At 35.9% G+C, this 20,317-nt stretch overlaps 2 protein-coding genes across 2 annotated transcripts; one reads left to right on the top strand and one right to left on the bottom strand.

Annotated features, from left to right (window-relative positions):
- Positions 1 to 1,917: 1,917 nt before the first annotated feature.
- On the top strand, positions 1,918 to 3,936 carry CBG11609 (the record flags this gene model as incomplete). Its single annotated transcript, XM_045238087.1, has 4 exons — positions 1,918 to 2,124; positions 2,176 to 2,373; positions 2,434 to 2,482; positions 3,584 to 3,936. The coding sequence occupies 4 exons, from the start codon at positions 1,918 to 1,920 to the stop codon at positions 3,934 to 3,936; spliced, it is 807 nt and encodes a 268-aa protein (XP_045094604.1).
- An 84-nt stretch (positions 3,937 to 4,020) lies between these two features.
- On the bottom strand, positions 4,021 to 10,275 carry Cbr-srg-54 (the record flags this gene model as incomplete). Its single annotated transcript, XM_045238086.1, has 14 exons — positions 4,021 to 4,095; positions 4,143 to 4,298; positions 4,353 to 4,449; positions 4,765 to 4,969; positions 5,021 to 5,104; positions 6,276 to 6,533; positions 6,582 to 6,794; positions 6,844 to 6,962; positions 7,009 to 7,106; positions 7,926 to 8,039; positions 9,641 to 9,847; positions 9,896 to 10,036; positions 10,079 to 10,160; positions 10,205 to 10,275. 14 exons carry the CDS (start codon positions 10,273 to 10,275, stop codon positions 4,021 to 4,023), a joined length of 1,920 nt encoding a protein of 639 aa, XP_045094603.1.
- Positions 10,276 to 20,317: the final 10,042 nt, after the last annotated feature.

Genomic DNA, 20,317 nt, shown 5'->3' with positions numbered 1-20,317 from the left:
TCCAGACTTTGAAATATGCAACGAACTTCTATCGAGACATTTTGAATGCAGGGTAAGCCAAGATTCCATTGGTTTTCATTTGCTTGCCGGATTCCCTAATGTTTGATAGGACAAGGGAGTTTTGCCAAGGTGACTACTTGCAAGTGAATGCCGGTCTTGTCCCAGTTATGGGTTAACTGTAGGATTGGAGGGGGGGGGGGGTCCTAAAATTAGAAATTGTGTACTGAACTTCTCCAAAATGTCCTAGAAATCAACGAAAATTTTCCAGAATATTGCGGTTTTGGTTTCATATTTTAGGCTTTGGAAAACACCTTTCTAATTATGGAAAAGCGTCCGAAAACTTGGGCGCCACACGTTTACGGAGAACTCCCTGCGAATAAACTAAAGTCTAATTTCCTGAACAAGAATTTAACCAAGAGTTCCTTGTATTCCTAAGGGCATTCGAAGTTATTACAGAATTTCTCTTTTTCAGGTAAAATTCTTTTCCACTGAGACCCAATTTTGAAATCATACTTCGAAAAACTTATACATATTCCATTTTGAACTTTATTTCTCAATGCACACTATAATCATTCTCCTTCAAAATCAAAAATGTCAGTTGCCCTTAGAATCGCTTCGTGATAATTCGGAATTCCATTATTGAAAGTTTCTCTAACTAAACCTAGTCACTATCAGACTAGTCAGACTTTCGACCAAATTTGATCATCTCAAATTTAAAATATAATCAGTTCCTTATCAACGTCGTCGTCGTTCTATCTATAGAACAAAATAGCTCTCCAGATAGACAGGTGAACATGTAAAACTGCCAAATTTGGGTCTCCTTCTGCTGCTGTGTATGTGTATATCGAGCAATAATCACCGGTTTTCTTCAACTCTTTTTCACCTCTTCTACTTTCTAGCTGTCCTCCAGATAAAGAGCCAGTTAGCACCTCGTGAAGTGAGAATACATCTCTGAAAGAAGCCACGTCATTTGAACCCATTCATCTGATTGATGAACTAATTGATCATAGATTGGATTTTTGTGCATTCGTAATTACTCGTGATTTACTCCTATACAATTCCAATTTCCTTCTGTCTGTAATATTCTTCGAAGTGCTCACAGACAAAGCCGGAAACTAAACGTCTAGTGTTTGTGTTCACCACCAAGGGGATTTTTTTTGTTTTTCAACGGGAATTCTCATTAAGAGATCTCTTTCTTTTCATGCCTCTTTTTTTGGTTGGAAAACACAAACTCTGTTCTTGGAAACTTGTCATTTTTGGTAAACTTTTTTGTCTACAAGTACAGCTCTCTAACTTATGCATAACTTAATTTTTTTCAAAAGTTAGTTCAAGAATTTTAACCGGTTTGGGTAGACTATTTCTAGGAATAAAATAATCAGGTGATAACGAAAAAATAGGAGGCGTTGGTTTTTTCCAAAAAATAACATTGAATCCAAAAGTTCGATTGCTCGAAATGAACAAAATTCTGAATGACGTTAGTTATCAGGAATGGAAATTGCGACTATTATTCGATTGTGAATTCTGGCCATAGGAAAAATCGTCTGGAAGTTTTTTCTCAAAAATTTTTGAAGTCTGGAGAAAATAACTCCTTACTAATATATTTGAACTTCGAGCTCAATTATCTTAATTGCTATGCAAGATATCAAAAGTATGTCAACTAATAAAATGTTTGTCGTATTATCCAAATACCAATATTTTATCAGTTGACAGATTTTTGATAACTAGCACTGGAACCGAGATAATTGAGCTCAAACTTGACAGTGAGGGGGCCCTTTCATTACAGGTTTTACGGTAGAAGAGGGTTCAATTCTATTCGAAGATTTTCTTTAAATGTCCTTTTTTTCCAAATTTTTTTCCGTCTGCCTCTTCCGTCTCCGTTTTCTATCACGACTCACTGATCAATTTTCCAGAATAAAAATGTTGCAAACCTCATCAATATCTTCTTCAATACCCTGGAATGATGCTGTCTATTCCAATTGGTCTCCAATTTTAACTTCGATTTTGTTAATTATCCGTATTACTGTAGTTATTGCTCAGAGAAAATACTATTCTCAACCAGTAGTGGTTATCCTTTTTCTCACTGTCAAAATATTCATGGACTATTTTATGTTCGAGGGTGTTGAGGTAAGTTTTCGACCAGCTATAGAAAATATCAAAAATCACAATTTGTTCCAGCGTTTCTCCAGTTTCCCCGAAAATATTAATCTACGAATCGTTTGTGCGATTGAAGTATTCTACGTCATCATGTCTAACTTTATAATTTACTCAACATTTTATGGAGACTTCAAACTCCCAATCAAGGTTATAATTCAATTTTCGGCGCTCAATTTGATTTCAGTTATTGTTGCCATGGTTCTCTTGATTGTTATTGAGGTGAGTTCAAAAAAAAAAGGAAAGGAAATGAACGAAAATGAATAAAAGAGGAGATTTCAGAATCCAATGTGTTATCTAACAACCGTTGTTGCACTACATGTGATCTCAAGTGAGTTTTTTAAAGAGAACACTATGATTGGGGCTTCCATTCGTTCGGAAAATTTAGACCGACCGACCGCACTGTCCGAATTTGTGCATTTGCGCGTCAACATGCCGGAGAGTGTGGGTTTTCTGGTTTTTTTTTAATGAACGCAAACACTCTCTGGCAGACTGATCCGCAAAAGCACCAAATCGGTCGTCTGGGTCGGCGATCGGTCCGCGGTCGCCGATTTTCGACCATCCGAAATGGAAGCTTGAAGCCATAGTTGCAAAATCTCGGTCCGGCCCTTTAAAGGGGGGGGGGGGACATGAAAAAAATAATGTTCTCGAAATTCCGTTCAAATATGCCCCTCGAGGAGTCGAACTTATGGGGGCGAGGATTCCGGGTGCGGCGCCGCTACCGACTGAGCCACGCGGGAAAGAAAAAACGGTAGCCCGATTGCATACATAAAGGCGAGGACGACAGCTGCACGCAGAGTGACATTAAGCGTTGTACACCGTGACGGTAGAATGCATACCCTGGCTATTCCTTTTTCGGCCCGGCCCGTTGCACCTATGCTTAAATCTCAATCTCTATGTACACTTTGAGATCAATTATCTCGATTTCTATGAAAGATATCAAAAAATTGTCAACCATTTTATCAGTTGACCTCTTTTTGATATCTCTCACAGGAACCGAAATCAATCGACTCAAATTTAAAAATTAAGGGACCTTTTATTACAGACCTTACGGTATCTCTAGATTTCTTTTTTCAGTGATTCTATTCCGCGAAAAATGTGTAGCATTTATGAAATGCGGGACCTACAATGCTTTTGGAAAACTATTCATATATTTCACAATGCTATTCAAGTTCTTTTTCGATCATTTCATCCGAATTTTCTATATCGGAAACCTCTTATTGAACCTATTCGATCCATCCCTTATCCGAGACACCCTCTTATTTTTCATCCAAATCTTCAGCACCTGCATTCTTCTTTCCTTTTATATTTTTTACCGACGCCAAAATTCAGATAGAATCGGAACGTTTTTTGGTAAGAGATTTGCTTGTTTTTTCTTTCTTTTTTCTTTACGACATCACCAAAACAAGAAAAACAAGATTATTTTTTGTAGCTGCTGAAAAGAAAATCGGCGAAAAAACAAAGAGTCAGCGATCAGCGGAATCTAATTTTGTGTTCGAAAATGCAGCAGAAGAGCTCATGTTCCCCGGTGAAAACGAGTTGAATACTATCAGTGATATCGCTTCGGAAGACGAATGTGATCTGAATTTGGATGATGAAATAGAGATTGCTCAGCAAGAAGAAGCCATCGTATCTGCTCCAGCGTCGAGTCGAGAACCATCAATATTTGCAACTGCTGAATCGGGAAGGCCGAGAAGACATGAACATCGAATTCAGATAATGCAGAGAACTTTGAATAGAGTGGCTTCAATCGAATGCTATCATCCAAGTACTATAGAGAGATAACATTCAAAAAAAGTTTATTGGTGTAATAATAAAACGTTATTAGTAGTACGTATTATTCAAACTTTGTGCATTTATATACATTGCTTAGACACACTTCAAGAAGTCCGGAATGTTCTCCAGCTGGATGACCTGCTTCGAATTCATATCGTAGTCCGAGACCTGAAAAGTCGTAATTATTTGAGGCTTTAGCCTGTTGAAACGCTTACTGTAGCCTCATCAAACATGTAGTATTCATCTGTGGATCCTTGACGTTTCTCGATACCACTTCTAACGTCGTCTGGAAGATTAGGGAAGTAGCGGTTCTTATCGTTTAGGAATGATGGAGCGTTTTGGTTTACATTGTAGGTGGCGAACACGTTTCCCTGAAATTGTATCGTAGATCATCTGATATTTTCAGCTAGACAAAAAAAACTTACAGACAAGAGAATAACACTTCCATTGTTTAATGGGAACGCCCCTTGTGGATAGAACAGTACACGATCATGAAGCTCCTTTGGATAGTTTTGAGCCTCTCTGAAAACAATTATTGATGCTTTATTAGCCTTTTTTCGGTCCAGGATCCAAAGGTACATCAAAAAAGAATGCATCAATGGTACATCGAGCTCTTACAGGGTACGTTGGTTAAGAAGGCATATTGGATATTGGGTTCTAGGGTGTTTTAGCGTGAGCCTATAATTTCGAGCAAAAAGCTTTAGCGACTGTAAACTTTTTTTTCGTCCTCCCACATGTATCACAAAATCATGTACCCCTGGAACCAATGTACCCGAAGAACTATGAAAACCCTTTTCGATATACCCTTGGATACTGGGCCCTTGTTTTCAAACTGACGTGAATTGTATTCCATCGAACTCGTATCCATAGATCGTTCTCTCAACAAACAGAAGAGTCAATTGACCAGATGAAACTGTAGCATTCACGAATTGAGGTCCACGTGGGAAGACTTGTTGGATCGGACGGCCAGAGTCGACGAACTTTCTGTTTTCCAGTTTGTACACTTTGTTTTCACGGAATAGGAGCCATTCTTGGTCGTTAACTGGAATTATGAATTGTGTTTCCTGAAAAAAGGTGTCTGTGAAAGACTCACTGGCTACAACCGAGTCGACATGCTTCGGGCACTTGGAGTGAGCAACATCGGATGTTGGGGATGGGTGATCAATGGACGAGAGTCCTGAAAAGATAGATGATCTGACAAGTGAGCATGTCACATGTTTCCGGTCAAGCTCTAAGATTCCACAGATTCTTTGAGTGCACATTCTTTGGCAAAACCCTTTTTTAATCAAGTAAAATGAAGCTAGAGATTATTCCAAGATTCTAAAATTCCAAAATTTATATGACAAACCTCTTTCTGATGCTTCTTCTTGAGTACTCGGGTTATTCTCAACATCGTTAGTATTTATTTCAATTCCTGGAGGTCCACTGAGTGTACAGATGACATTATAGGACACCAGAAGAAATAAAGATAAATTCCAGTTCATTTAGAAATAGAGAGGCGGAATGAAGAAGTGATTGTGAGTTAAAAATGAATTCTTTTTTTTTAGAAATGGAAGGAAGAGAGATTAGAGAGAAAAAGAGGAAAGAGCAGAAGTTGAAGCAGCTGTTCTTCACGAAATGGACAAAAAACCCAGGAATGACTCTTGAAACGAAGCGAAGGCGAAAGAACATAATTTCGCGGATTCTTGGTTTTGTAGGACAATTACTTAAACCGTAAAATATGTATTAGAAGGGCCCCTTTAATAGAAGTTTATTGAAACACTTGTTTTTGCTCACAAATTGACAGATTTTTATGCCTTTTTGAATCTGAATTTACTATAATTTTGACGGAAGTTTTGAAAAAATTGACAAGACAATAGAAGGACCAACTCTAATTGAAGGGTCCCTGTAATAGAAGGTAACATTTTAAAGTTTTCCCCAGGACAAAAATTGTGTTGCAAGTCGAAAAACCATAGAACCTGTATTAGAAAACCACGCCTTTCAATTTTCACCCAAAAATTCGGGGGTATTTTCGTTCAAAATTTATAAAAATTGATCAAATTTCAACAAAACCAAGAAATTTTTTGAGAGAAAGAGCGTTGTTCAACAAACGTCTGTGAAGTCGAGAAATTTGCTTTTTCACTGAAGACGCATGGGAAATTTTAGATTCAAAAAACATATATTTAATGCATTTTCAACAGTATGTGCCCCAATACGATCCTTTACACATTCAATTTCAAAATTGAACTTTCAAACATCAAAATCAAAATGACCTTACTGCATGGCAACAACTTTCCTTGACCGAATTGTGATGATTGTTCATTTACGATTTTCCCGTTTTCACCTATTAGTAATAGGGCATTACTCACCATATATTTTACGAATAGCCAAACGATCAACGTTCGGAACAATGTCCAAAGTACCGAATGGGAGAAGGACTGGCTTGAAAATTGGGTGCATGATGGACCCTCTATAAAACGTGTGCGGAAGACCGAGAACATGTCCAATCTCGTGAAGAAGTGTGTGGTAGAGAGAAATTCCCATTGGCGCTTGTGATTTGTATGCCCACTCTTGATTCTTATCCAGAATAATATGACTGTTCAGAGGTTTGGATGCACTGCCGGCTACTGAAAATTTATTGATTTATCCCTAATTCTCTGAAAACTTTTTCAAACTTCTCAAGTTGCTCTGTGGAACATCATAGAACGTTATCGTGATATCTGGAGTTTGTCCAGTGCTCTCCACGAACTTGAATCCACTGGCTCTGGTCCATTGCGCAAAGGCCTCGTGAGCTGCTGATCTGATTCGTGCCTCGGATAGTGTTTTTGGAGTGTTCACAATTTTATAAGTCAGCGATTTTTTGGTCCATAATTCTTTCTTGGAAGCAGCTGAAAATGATTGAATTCCTGTTATTTATCCTATTAAAACAAAGCTTACGAGGAATAGGAGATCCTCTATCCATATCATTATTCGCACATCTCCATTCATTCATTTTTGCTTGTGTTGGAACATCAACAGTACCGGAAGAATAGTATAGGAAGGCAGATTGGAAGCGCCTAAAAATGAAAATTTTGATTGTGGAGACTAAAAGAGAACCCATACACAAGGGCATCGTGTACTTGTTGTGCTGTTGGCTCCTGAACTGATTTTACAGGTTGGTGAGCATCAGGAATCATGTAACCGAATTTGAAGAGATACACCTGCAAAATTTTTAAAATTTCGTCGAATTTCGGTTCGAACATAAACCAAACCCTGGTGTCCGCTTACAGTATCTTTAAGCTTTCAAAAATGTTGTCATTTTTATTCAGGGACTATTTTTCAAGATCTATATTTGGAAATTTGGGAATCAGGAAACTCAGAGTTTCAGAAATTCCTAATTCGAAGACTTGGACTTTCAGTAATTTCGAAATTCAAAATCTCGAAATCAAGATTTTCAGAATTTGAAGAATTTGGAAAGTCAGAAATAGGGGAATCCAGAAATTCGAAACATCAAAGTTTGTAAGTTCAGAGATTTGAAAATTCAAAAATGTTCGAAAACTTGAGAGTTTCAAAATTCAGAAAGGTTTCCAAATCCAAACGTCCAAGTTTTTCTATCTTTTGAATTTCTCAATTTTCAAATTCTTGAGTTTTCAACTTCTTTAGTTTCAGAACTTTCGAAATTTGGAGTGCCTAAACTTCTGGAATTTAGAAATTCCACTTTACTTTTTAATTTTGAAATTTCAGGATATACCGTAAAACCTGTAATAGAAGGGTCCCTACACTGTCCATTTTGAGCTCAATAAGAGATATCTAAGTCGTGTCAACTGATAAAATGTTTGCGATATTATGATAAAGAATTTATCAGTTAGAAACTTTTTCATAACTTTGACAGGAACCAAGAAAAATTGGCTCAAAAATAAAACTTAAGGAGACCCTTCTACTACAGGTTTTACGGTAAAAAATTAGCAAGTTGAGAAATAGAGAGATCCCTAACTTTGAAACCTTTTAATTCTGAAATTTTTATTTTTGGAAACTCTCACTTTCGCCTCTTCCAATAACTCTTTTTGAATTTCTGGCTGATTAATATCCCCATTTGTTCCAGGACTTCCAGCCGTCACCAGCCCAACGATTCCCAATAAAATAATATGCCACATGGATGACCTGAATAGGATTTTATAAATGATAACTGACATTAGAAGTCACAAGACTAAAAAAGAAAACAAGGGAAAATTAACAGGTTTTCAAATTGATCTCTTCTTTCAAAATAAACAGAAAAAAAGTTAATCGAAACAAAAACAGAAGAGAAGACAAATGAAAATTGGAATCGATATTTTTTTCATCTTTCTCGCCGAACTTGGTAAGATTGAGTGAAGAAGAAGAGACAGAACAAAAAATAGTGATATGGGTTAGAACAGAAAAATTGGGAAGAAGAAGACGATAGATTGATGATATCACTTCATCGTATGAATCGAAGATCGGTACATAGAAAATCAAATGGGAATCAAAACTCAATTAGCTTATTGCATAGTTTGTTATAGTTTTCGCAGTATATGTATTCAGCCGTTCACTCAGATTTGGCACTTTGTCAATTCTTAAAATTCGTCGAACGTTGGAATCGAAGGCAAAAAGAATATACGGCATTGGGAGGGTAACCTGGAAAATTAATAGAGATTGGAAGCAGAACATGTGGGAGATCGGACAGTTTCAATGAGTCATTGTTTTCTACGAAAAATGTTCCAGTTTATCATATGATGAGATGACCGATCAGATGAAAATGAACACTTTCATGATAGCTGATTGTGAGAACATTTTTTGACCTCAAACAATCGTAGGTTCTAACAAGTTGTTGCGGTTTTTCAAAGTTAAAGGTGGTGTGCGGAAATTTTTTATTGCTTCGCTTTATACAAAGAAAAGTACCGTAAGGTCTGTAATAGAAGAGCCCTTAGCTTTTCACTTTGAACCAATTTTCTCGATTCCTGTCAAAGATATGCAAAACTTGTCAACTAATAAATTGCTTATCATAATATCACAAACATGTTATCAGTTAACCCGTTTTTGATATCATGCATAGGAGCCAAGAAAAGTCAGCTCAAACTTGACAGTCTGAGGTAGCTTCTATTACAGGTTTTACGGTATGTAGGTTCACATAAAAATAAAGAAAAAATTCCAAAATAAAATTTTAAAATTAGGAAAATTCCATCGAAAAAGCAAATTGGTATGGCGGCCGAGTGTGAGTTTACTAGTCCCGAGAAAATTTTGTATTTGATTTTTTCTGTTATTTTTTCGACTTCCAACATGTTTCCCTCGGTAAATTTTTTTTGACATTTCTTTAAACAATATCCAAAAGTTATAGAAATAAACAATTCCGTAAGAAAAGAAAACGGTTGGAGATAGAAAAAAACTCTGAAAAATTCAAACTCAAAATTTTCGCGAGCTGGCCGGGGGCTAGAAAAATCATACTCAGCCACGAGCCATCGTTTGGCTTATTTGAGGCGTTTTTCTAAATCAATCTTTTTTTGAATATTTTTTTATGTGTAAATATGAACATGACTTTCTGCAATAATCACTAACTTCAAATAATCGCATATTCTTTATTCAAATTTTCATTTTTCTTACTTACCATATCCGATGTAAAAGTGACGACAACTGATTTAATCGGCACTAATGCTGCTGGTCGGTAAAATATTTGTATTACACTCAAAATAATCTGAAAGTATTAATATAGTTTATGGCTCTATTTTCCTTGATTGCTCACCAAAAATAGCAAGTTTCCCGACATGAGAATGCTGTTACAAACGATAACTCGTGTCAATTTCTTGACGAAATGACGATGTCTACTCGATTGACTTTTCTTTCCTCTATCCTCTATTGCCATAGTTGTCCACACTCCAATCAGCAAAATCATAAGAAAATAAAATGTTGAGAAGATTGGACTTATTGTTGCTTGAGTGAACATTGCCTTCTGGAATTTAGGAAAAAAAGAGCTCATATTTGAAATTCAAAATCACACCTCATTCACATTTTTATAGATAGTTCCATTTCTAATTTCCACTGTTCCAGTGTAGTTATTGAACAGCCACCATGGAGAAATTACTGCAAACGAGTAGACTACTCCGCAAATTGGAACCAAAAAGTACCAACGATTCCAATACTAAAAACTCAGATTTAGGTTTGTTTTCTGGGAAAAACTAACCTGTTCGGATCTTAAAAATAAAACCGATGTGAATCTATAAGCTACTAGAGAAAGTCCAGTAACATTTTGCATATGAAAATATCTGAAAAAAAGAATATTTGATTTTTAAATCACAACATCCCTTACGCTGTCACTAAAACTCGAGAAAGCGTCAAAACTCCAGGAATCGAAGTTTCCAGAAACACCAAAAATCGCATCCCAGTTTCGAAAGATTCCAAGCGCAACGATATCCATGTGTTGATGTAACATGTGATGTTCTAGAAGTTTCGAAAGTTCATATTTTGTTTCTTAAATTTTTCACTAGGCAGATGTTTTTGAGGGAACATGAGTGAGAACTCCAAACTTCCTGAATTTCTAGAAAATCTCATTCAAAGCACATACTAGTCATTTTCTTTTGATTTTTTGAATTGAATCAACTTGAGCAACATTGTCTACAAGAAAAATGAAGGAAAACATGAGAAATTGTGAGAAAATTTGAGGTTTCATGGTTAGTATGTCATGGCTGTGGGAGACCACCTACGACGGAAACTGCCATTTACTGATTGTGAGTTTTTGAACTTTTTGATACTAAATACTCTGGTTTCTAGGTTTAGGAAAGAGCTCTGAGCTCTACTACGAAATTTGAGTTCTTAGAAAAAACATTGGTCCTCAAATATAATTTAGGTATTAGAAAGTAGCGATAAAAATGTAGATCCTTTTATAGATCCATCAACATTTTTTCTAAGGACCAACATTTCATAGTAGATTCGAATTTTGAAACTAATGCTTGGGTTACTGTAGCAGGAGAGGAAAATTTTAAAAAAAAATTGCTGGCCTTCTGTCAGAAAGGAAGTTAATTTGGCTGCCCGTAACCCAATATGTGAAAATCAAAGAACTTTTTCATTTTCCATGAAAAAATATGAATTTCAGGCTTCCATTTCGGTCTGTTGGAAATTGGCGACCGCCGACCGACCGTCGACCGAATTCGTGCACCGTACCAGAGAGTGTTTGCGTACACAGCATTTCGTAACCTACAAAATAAAATAAAATGCATAGTACGCAAACACTCTCTGTCATGTTGACGCACAGATTTGGTCGGTTGGGTTGGCGGTCAGTCGGTCGGCTAAGTTCCCGACCGAATGGAAGCCTAACTTCAAACTCACCACAAAAATGTCGATTTGCAACAATCTATAAAATGGATTGCTCAACTTTTTCCGGTAACGAAATGGTAGTCCAAAGAAAAAACATAGTAATAAAAACGAGGGAATTCCATAAACCAACTGTACGACTGTGAGCAATTTCATCTGAAATTGGTTCATTTTTCCAGAACACAAATTCCACAATCTCGCAGTAGGAGAAAAACAACAATGAATCAAAAAGTGTGTTGTGCAAAAAGAGAAAGAACAAAACAAACTCCGCCCAGATGAATATCGTGGGAAAAATGGAATTGGCTTTTTTTCTCAAAATTCAGTTTAACCAATTGAAACGAATTCTATCTGAAAGACTAAAGATTTTTAATAAGGTGATGTTTATATAAACAGAAGAGAATTATTCCAAATTCCAAATTTCAAAATCTATAATCAAATGTGTAACATATGATTTAGTGAAATGTTTCTTAACATTTTGTACCAGACCTCAAAAGATAATTCCACAGGTAAAATGCGGACGGATCCGTTTCGGTGTTCACTAGATTTTCTATCCGTAACGGGTCCTTTACGGACAGTTTCGCGAATCTGAGTTCGCGAACGGGTAGGTTTGTTCATCATTCGCAATCGGATCGGATACGGAGTTCGCGAAAGAATAGAATACGGAGGAATACGAAATAATGGGCTGTGGTTTTCTGAAAACGGGTCGCGTGCGGTCCGTATGCGGTTCCTATTTCAACCGCGCGCGAACGCTGAGCGTCCGTAACGGATTGTTCGCGAATCACCTGTGTCTAAAAAATAAAGGTTGTTCTCTGAAAAGTGAAACATCTTGGCTCAAAATGTCTTGAGTACTAGGCTAGTAGCAGGGTACACTGTAACAAGGTTAAAGGATAAGAAAGTTCGCTCCAGTGCACACATCAACTCTTGTTTTTGGCATGTGAGATACATGTCTGATAGTGAGATTTTATCACGAACCGTGACGGTTTTTTTCACTCATTCATATTTTTTTAATGAGATTCAAATTTTTGAATTTTTTTTACTATAAACTAGAAAAACCTGAAAACAGAAAGCGTGGGAGATGTTTTTTTGGCTCCTAGAAAATATTGAGAAACTTTCAGTTTTGATGCGAAATCAAAACAGAGGCAAAACGGAAATATGACCTTATGAAAAAGTGGAAAAAAGAAATACGCAAAGTTTTCAAAAAATCAAAAAAATAGTTATATACATATGGCAAATATCGGAAATAGTTTATATCCTGCAATTCAGTTTCAAATGTCTACTTTTTTCAAACACCTGCACGGAGAGAAAAAAAATGCTTCGTGTTTATATTTTTGAACTTATTTATCAAATCATATTTTGATTCAATTTTCACCAGACGTTTTTCTAGGTATTTTGATTTTGTATGTTCTGAAAGGAGGGACATAGTTCTGTGGGGGTTTCTAAGATTCTGAAATTCAGTAATTGGTAGGTTAGAACGTGTAATTTTTTTCTTTTGGCTTATTCGAACTTCTATAGAACTATAGTCACAGAACAGAACAGTTACCGTAAAACCTGTAATAGAAGGACCCCCACACTGTCCTGTTTGAGCTCAATCATCTCAATTCCTACACAAGATATTAAAATTGTGTCAACTGATAAAATGTTTGTGATATTATGAGAAACAATTTATTAGTTGACAACTTTTTCATATCTCTGATAGTAACCGAGATAAATTGGCTAAAAGGTAAAAGTTAAGGGCTCTTGTATTACAGGTTTTACGGTATTCGAATTCCTCGTGAACTCAGAGTCAGTGTAAAGTGCCTCCGTGATAGCCTATTAAAATGCGGCAATGTCCAGGGTTCATAATAACAACGAAAAATCAGTACAGTTTACAACGTTCAAGTTTAGGGGTCTTGATTTCTTAGATCCCTCACCCCAACTTCGAAGACGTCGACGACAGCTTCGAGGACGATTTCCAGAACTGGCAGGATTCGAATCAAGACGACAGGAGTAGCTGAAAGTAAGGGAAAATTAAATTTTTAGTTTTCAATGTTAGTGTTCCAGAAGCTGCTCGGCGTTCCGGATGGAGAAACTTCGAAGATTTGGAGGACATCTTCCAAGACGGTGATAAGAAGGATGGGAATTCAGACGACAGGAGTGACGAAAGGTAAGGAAATGGGGATTCGGAAAGAAAAATTTTAAATTCGCGGGTTCTGTTTTTTGAAAATTCGAAAACCCTGTTTTCATAGGTTTTTAATTTTGAGCATGTCCTAAGAAATCTTTCGATAAATTGTTTAACAACTTTTCGAAAACTTAAGTCGCGACTTTTTGCCCGGAATTTTCGAAATGTGAAAAATTTCTAATTTAAAAAATCAGTGAAAAAAATCCAGCGCAAAATTCATGGTTCAAAATAAGAAAGGAAATGAAGTTAAAGTTCCAGGAGCTGTTGGGTGTTCGGGATGCTGAAACTACCAAGATTTCGAGAACAGCTTCCGAGACTAACAGGATTGGAATTCAGATGACAGGAGTGACCAAATAGAATGAAAGGTGAGGATATGGGAGTCAGTGAAGTTTCGAAGTTTTCTCAGGTTAGAACATCTTTAAGGTTTAGTTGTAACTTTTCGAAAAACGATCAAAACTTTCTGAAATTTATATAGCAGTTTTGAAAAATTATATTTTTTTGAAAATGATAATTTCAGGTTGCCCGACAGATACGCCGTCAACATCGCAGAAAAAGGATTTCAGAAACGTTCATGCAAGTTCGACTAGGTCAGAAAAATAGGTTTCCTAAAATTAATCAGTTGAGTTTTAGATTCCGGATGCCAAAGAGCAAATCATCAGGATGTAATCAGGATGCATCAGGAACATCAGGATTTCAAAACTTTGCGAACTTTCTTTTATGATTTGTTTCTTTGCTTTTCTTGCGCGCGTGTTTTTCTTCGACTCTTCAGTTTCTTCGGTTTTTCGCTTCCTCTTCGGAATTCGGTGTCTTTGTTTTCCTAGTATTTGTAGTGGTCCTTCTGGTTGTGTTCTTCTGGTTGTCTTGTTCTGGTCAAACAAAAAATATGTGTTGAGGTTTGAAAACGTTCATAAAAATCACTCTTACAATAAATAAAGTTTTTAATCTAGGTCTGTTTAACTTTCTCTTCACGCCTGAAAATGTTTCCAAACATTTCAAAAATAGCACGCCGCTTGAAGGGATTCGAAGGAAGTGTTATGTCCTTGCGGTGGCGGACGGTCACGTCACAACAGGAATGATGATAAGTTGGGATGACAGATCAACCGCAACACACTTTTGCACAAGAAGAAGGCCAACAGCTGTTAGCTATTCTTGAGAGATTCGAGATCACACATCTTTGATGAACATCGTTTTCTTCTTTTTCTTCTTGTTTCTTCTTCATGCCAATTTAATGAGCTGTCGTAAATCCAGGATTATGGCACAGGAACGCAAACATACGTCACAGAGAAAAATATAAGAAGAAGAAGAACTGGATATACATTTTTACGTTTCGATGCAATACACATTTTTTTGCTTCTTTGAATATTTGGCTTACTCGCAATCCTAGGAATAGGAGCCAAAGTTTATCAAGAGGCCCCTGAACTTTATTATAATTTGAAAGCCTTTTTCTCTAAATTGTTACCTAAATACTTTGATTGCGCTAAGCCTAAAAATCTTAAATGAAAGTTCATATTCTGGATTTGCTTGTGATTTAAAAGATTTCCTTCAAAGAGTTTACCCAACCGTAAAATCGTTCGATTATCAGAAATTGCTCTTACGATGTGATGGAAATTTCTAAAGTTCTGGAATTCTACGTTTTAAATAAGGTCGAAAAATTTTAATTTGAGAGGTTATGAGCGAGATAGTTGGAGTTCTTGATCTTCGAAAAAATACTACACCGCCTGTAATAGAAGGGCGCCCGCCTGTAATAGAGGGACACACTGGCATGTTTGAGCAGGTTTTTCCTGGGTCCTATGCAAGATATCTAAAATGTGTCAACTGATAAAATGTTTGTGATAATATGATAAACAATTTATCAGTTGACAACTTTTTCATATCTCTGATAGTAACCGAGATAAATTGTTTTAAATCCGAGATAAATTGTTTTAAACAACTATTTTAAATCTTTGACCGAGATAAACTGGCTTACAGTTAAGAGGTTAAATTTGTATATTTTGAATTCCCAGTTTTTTGGTTTTTAGGAGTTTCTGGAATTTTGTGATTCGCGATTTCAATGTATTGAAATTTCCAAATTCCATTTTTTGGATTATGAAAGTTTTAATATTTGGGACTTTCGGTGGTTGCATAACAATTTTTGGTATTTTGAAATTTCGGTTTTTGGAATTTTTTTTGAAGTTCCGAATTTATAAAACTTTGATTGTTTTTCAAACTTCTTGGATTCCTGTTTTCATTAAAAAATTTCAATTTTGGAATATCCGAAATTTTCGACTATTAGAAATTTAGAGCTTTTGCGATTTTTTGGAATTTCTGATTTTTAAAATTTTATATATTTTTTCCATTAACCATTTTTCTAATTTTTTTAAGAAGGACCCTTCTATTACAGGTTTTACGGTTTATTAAATTATGAAGGTTATCTCTGAAATTCCGTTAAATTTTCAAAGAAAGGGTTGCCTCAACAAAAGATCCTCAAAAGTGGTCTGAACCATGTGGACCTTTCAAATCTTTTTTTTCCAGGATGTTTCCGATTTCTGTTTCCTCTCTCAAAATACTTCAAAGTCCTCTCGGGTCCTCCCAACAACATCTCGTCTCCATTTTCGTTTTTTTTTCTTGTCTCGTCGGCGTTTTCTTTGTGGTTCAATGTGTGCTCTGAGAGCTTCGAAGAGTCTTTCTCTGGGAGGAAGAAAAGGAAAGAGTGAAGAAGAGAGAGGTCCTTTTCCAACACACGTCGTCTCTCGTTTCGTTTTCTTCCCTTCTTCCCGTTTTTCTTTTTCTTCTCCGTACGCCGCCCCTTCAAGCTACTCATCGATTTCTCTTTTCTCTCTACTCTCTACTCTCTCTGAAATGCTTTTTTTGCTCTAAGAATGTGAAATTGTTGGAAAAAAGAAGAATCCATTTCTACTAAGTCGTCGTTTCTTATGACTTTCTCTATTTCGGGAAACTCTTTTTGATTCATTGCTCTAGCAAAGAGCTCTAGATTAGATTAGATTTTTTCGAGTCCAAAAACAAACCCAAAAATGTTGCATTTCTCATTTTGCATAGGAGATTGGAAACCTTTAGAAAACGTCATCAGCAAGGCTTCATATTGAATGAAAAATGTATCTTGATCCTGAACAATGGAGCAGCTTTTCTATTAATACGTTACCTCTTATCCCTCTCACTTATCATTCAATAATTCATGAACCATACCGAAATGGGAATCTATTTCTAGCTGAGAATTCAAAAAATTGATGAAAATAATTTCAGAATTTTTTCATGAATTTATGCTACTAAAATCAGTTTTAAAATGGAACAATCCCAATCTGCTGAAAATTGAACCGTCCAAACTTTCAGAATTGAAGTTTATGTTTGTCCATTTTTCCCCAAAATGTGCATTGTTTCTCACTTCTTTTCAAATTGACAAAGTTGATATTCGTTATTTTTCAAGCCCAGAAAAACATTTCCACCAGAATCGACCAGGTTCGAGAACTTTTAGAAACAGATTTTCGTATATCTATTTTACTTTTACTCCAAATTATCTCGGTTCTTGTGTAAGATATCAGAAAACTACCAGCATTCATTTTATCCTTCAAATATACCGTAGAACCTGTAATTGAATGGCTACCACACATAAGATCTAGAATTTTGTCATTTTCAGCTGAGAAAAAACAATTTCAAACTTTGAGCTCAACTATCTTGGTTCCTTCGAAAGATATCAAAGATGTGTCAACTGACAAAATACTTCTCATATAATGATAAGCAATTTATCAGTTTACAACTTTTTCATATCTCTGATAGCAACCTTGATAAATTGGCTCAAAGCTAAAAGTTAAGGGCTCTTGTATTACAGGTTTTACGGTACTTCAATGATTCCAATGAAAATAATTTTAAACTTTAAACCAAGAAAAATTTTTAAACCAAGAAAATAATTTTAAAAATTACTCATTTAATCCACAATACCTTTGACATCATGAAAAATAAGAAAAAAAAGAAAGAATAATTCCGGAACCTTTTCAAAAATTCCATTCTTTCCCAAGTCACTTCCTTCTTCTACTTTTTGTTTTTGTTTCAACCCAGTTTTCTCTAATCCCCTTCCTTGATAGGATCTTTCTTGATGAAAGTAATCCTTGTAACCATCTCGTCTTTTTTGAATTTTGTTGCGATTTTAGTGCATTGGGTTTTTTCTTCCGGTTCAAATATAGAACCGTTCAATAATATATGCGATTTGGTCATTTTCAGCTGAGAAAAGTTCACTTTGAAGGTCTGAAAACGAACTTTTCGATACGATTCTTTCGTTCATGGGATTAACCGTAAAAACTTTATTAGGGTACCCCTAACGGTCAACTTTGAGCTCATGTATCTTATTTCTTGTGAAAGATATCAAAAAGTGATCAACTGACAAGATTTTGATCGGCATTTCAAAAATATTTTGCCAGTTAACCATGTTTCGATATATTTTGAAAGAAACAAGACAATTGAGCACAATGTGCGTATAGGGAGGCCTTCCATTAGATTGTTTATCGTATAAGGCTTGACGCGATCATCTAAGAAAGTTATAAACTACAAAATGGAGTTTTGGATCTGTTATTATACTCATCTGAAATTCAAGAAAAAATAATGAATAGGAACAATTTTCCCATACTTTCAGTTTAGACATGTATAACTTAATAATGTTAATTGTACAATTCGTTAAACGGTAGTGTACAGTAGCCCGATAACATGTGAAATTCTGGGGAAAATTAATTATTTTCTGTTTTCCCAAATCTAATACAATAAAAAATTCATATTCACCTGCTCTTGTTTTTCCATTTCTATCCACTAAATCCCTATCCACTAAATGTAATGCTCGGCAAAAAAACCCGACACAAAGAAGCTGCTGCTTGAAGTAGCTGTGAAAAAACTGAAAACATGTATAAATACTCTTTTTTGAGAGAGGTCCCCCCGTCCCCCCATCTATGCTCAATTTTTTCGGCCAATGCATCACAGCACTACTACGCCTAGTAAGACCACATCTCAAATTTCTTTTTTTTTGGCAAAAAGGGGAGAAAGGCAAAAAAAAGTTTTTCCCCCAGTGAAGTCTCCAAAAGCCCATTCTCTTGATGAATTCTCTTCCTACTATTTTATTCAACCGGTCTTGTCATAAGGGCCGCCAGCCACAATGACTACATCCATCATGTTTCGATTCGACGGAAAGCCGGTGCGATTAGAGAACTTTTTATTGAGAGCCCAATCGTTAAATTCTATCCGTCTAGTTTTTTTTGAGTCTGGTTGAATCTATTTCAATGCATGGATACTGCACATAAACGTTCGTAGAACTTCGTACCAAGTTGTCTGAGGTGACCGATGATTTATGAATTTTTTTGTGTGTGTGTATACTTGGGAGGAATTGAAGTATACCTTCAGGAATTGGAAGGATAAAAGTTGGAATATATTTTTCACTCATCCTTCGTTCAACTTTTTTGAATCGATCGTTATGAGCCGGGAATCAATCTACTCGATTTCGTCCTTTTGACAGAATTTGTCATTTTTTGATTTCATATACCGTTAAACCTGTATTAGGGACTGCCAAGTTTGAACTCAATTATCTAGGCTCCTGAAAAATGTATAAAAATTGTGTTGGGTGATAAAATATTTGTGATATTATGATTAACAATTTATCAGTTGAACACTTTTTTATATCTTTGACAGGAACCGAGATATATGAGCTTGAAGTTGAAAGCTTTCCATTGCATGTAATACGGTATGCTAGTCCGCTTTAATTGAATAGTTGTCATTTTTCATGAATATACCTATCGGCCAGTAACTTTTAATAATTGAGGGTATTTCTGTTACCTCTTCAAATATTAAAATTCCCAAGAAAAGGAACCAAACCTGTACTTTTAACTAACGAAACCCTTTCAACGTAGTTCTAGCCTCCCCCACCCCATCATTTTTCACACTTCATTTGCTTCTTCTATTTTTCAATATGTGACGTTATTTATTCAAATTCTATAGGGTGACATTGTGTCGGTGACGTTGTCCTCCGTTGCTTCTTCGCCTTCTCTCCGAGGGTTTTCGCCTCCCGTTTGCAACCAAACAATTCCTTTTTTTCGTGTCATTCTTTCGCCTTTTTGTATATGTGTGAGTATGCTTGTTGCTTTTTTTCCTTTCTTTTTTTCTACTCCTCTTGTTCCTTTTTTTCTCTGTCGTTAACGTCAAACGTATTCCAAACACGCGACGTCGTTTTCCTGAAATAAAACCATCTGGAAACGGATATTTATCACACCTGCAGGCTTATCATGATAACGTTCACTTCTGTCTGGTTGTCAATCATTTTGTTAGGTGACACCTAGAAAAAGATGGATTATTGACCACAGACTGTCCAGCAAAAACGATATTTTTAGTGATTTGTAAGATCAAATGATTTTTTAGCTATTCTCAAGAGTTCATTGCAGAGGAGACAGGTTTTTTGTCTGAAGTTTATATACAGTAAAACCTGTCATCTCTTCCCCGAACTGATATACCGCATAACCTGTAATAGAAGGGCTCCTAACTTTGAACTTAGAGAAAACTTATCTTCGTTCCTGTCAGAGATACGAAAAAGTGATCAACTGATAAATTGTTTCTCATAATATCACAACATTTTTAGTAAACAAATATTTGACCTTGCATGGGATTTGAGATAATTGAGCTCAAACTTGACAGTGTAGAGGACTTTCTATCACAGCTTTACAGTAATGGACTGCAACGATTCCTGAGTTTTCCTGAATTTTAAAAATATTTTGGGCCAATTATTAATTCTTAGACTCACTCATTTGTTTCATATCTTGAGCGTTCGAAAGTTATAATTGGGCCGGAGTAGAGGGAAAACTTCTACGGCCCGGTGCGGTCTGGATCCGCCCGATTTTCCGGAGCTCATTTTTCTATAGTTAATTTTTGAGTAAAAAATCAATTGTGAAATAAATTTCCATCAATTTTTCATGGATTTATATAACTTTATTA

The sequence above is a fragment of the Caenorhabditis briggsae genome, assembly GCF_000004555.2.
Source record: "Caenorhabditis briggsae complete genome, chrV, whole genome shotgun sequence".
Taxonomy (NCBI): domain Eukaryota; kingdom Metazoa; phylum Nematoda; class Chromadorea; order Rhabditida; family Rhabditidae; genus Caenorhabditis; species Caenorhabditis briggsae.
This window is presented reverse-complemented; position numbering and strand designations above follow the sequence as displayed.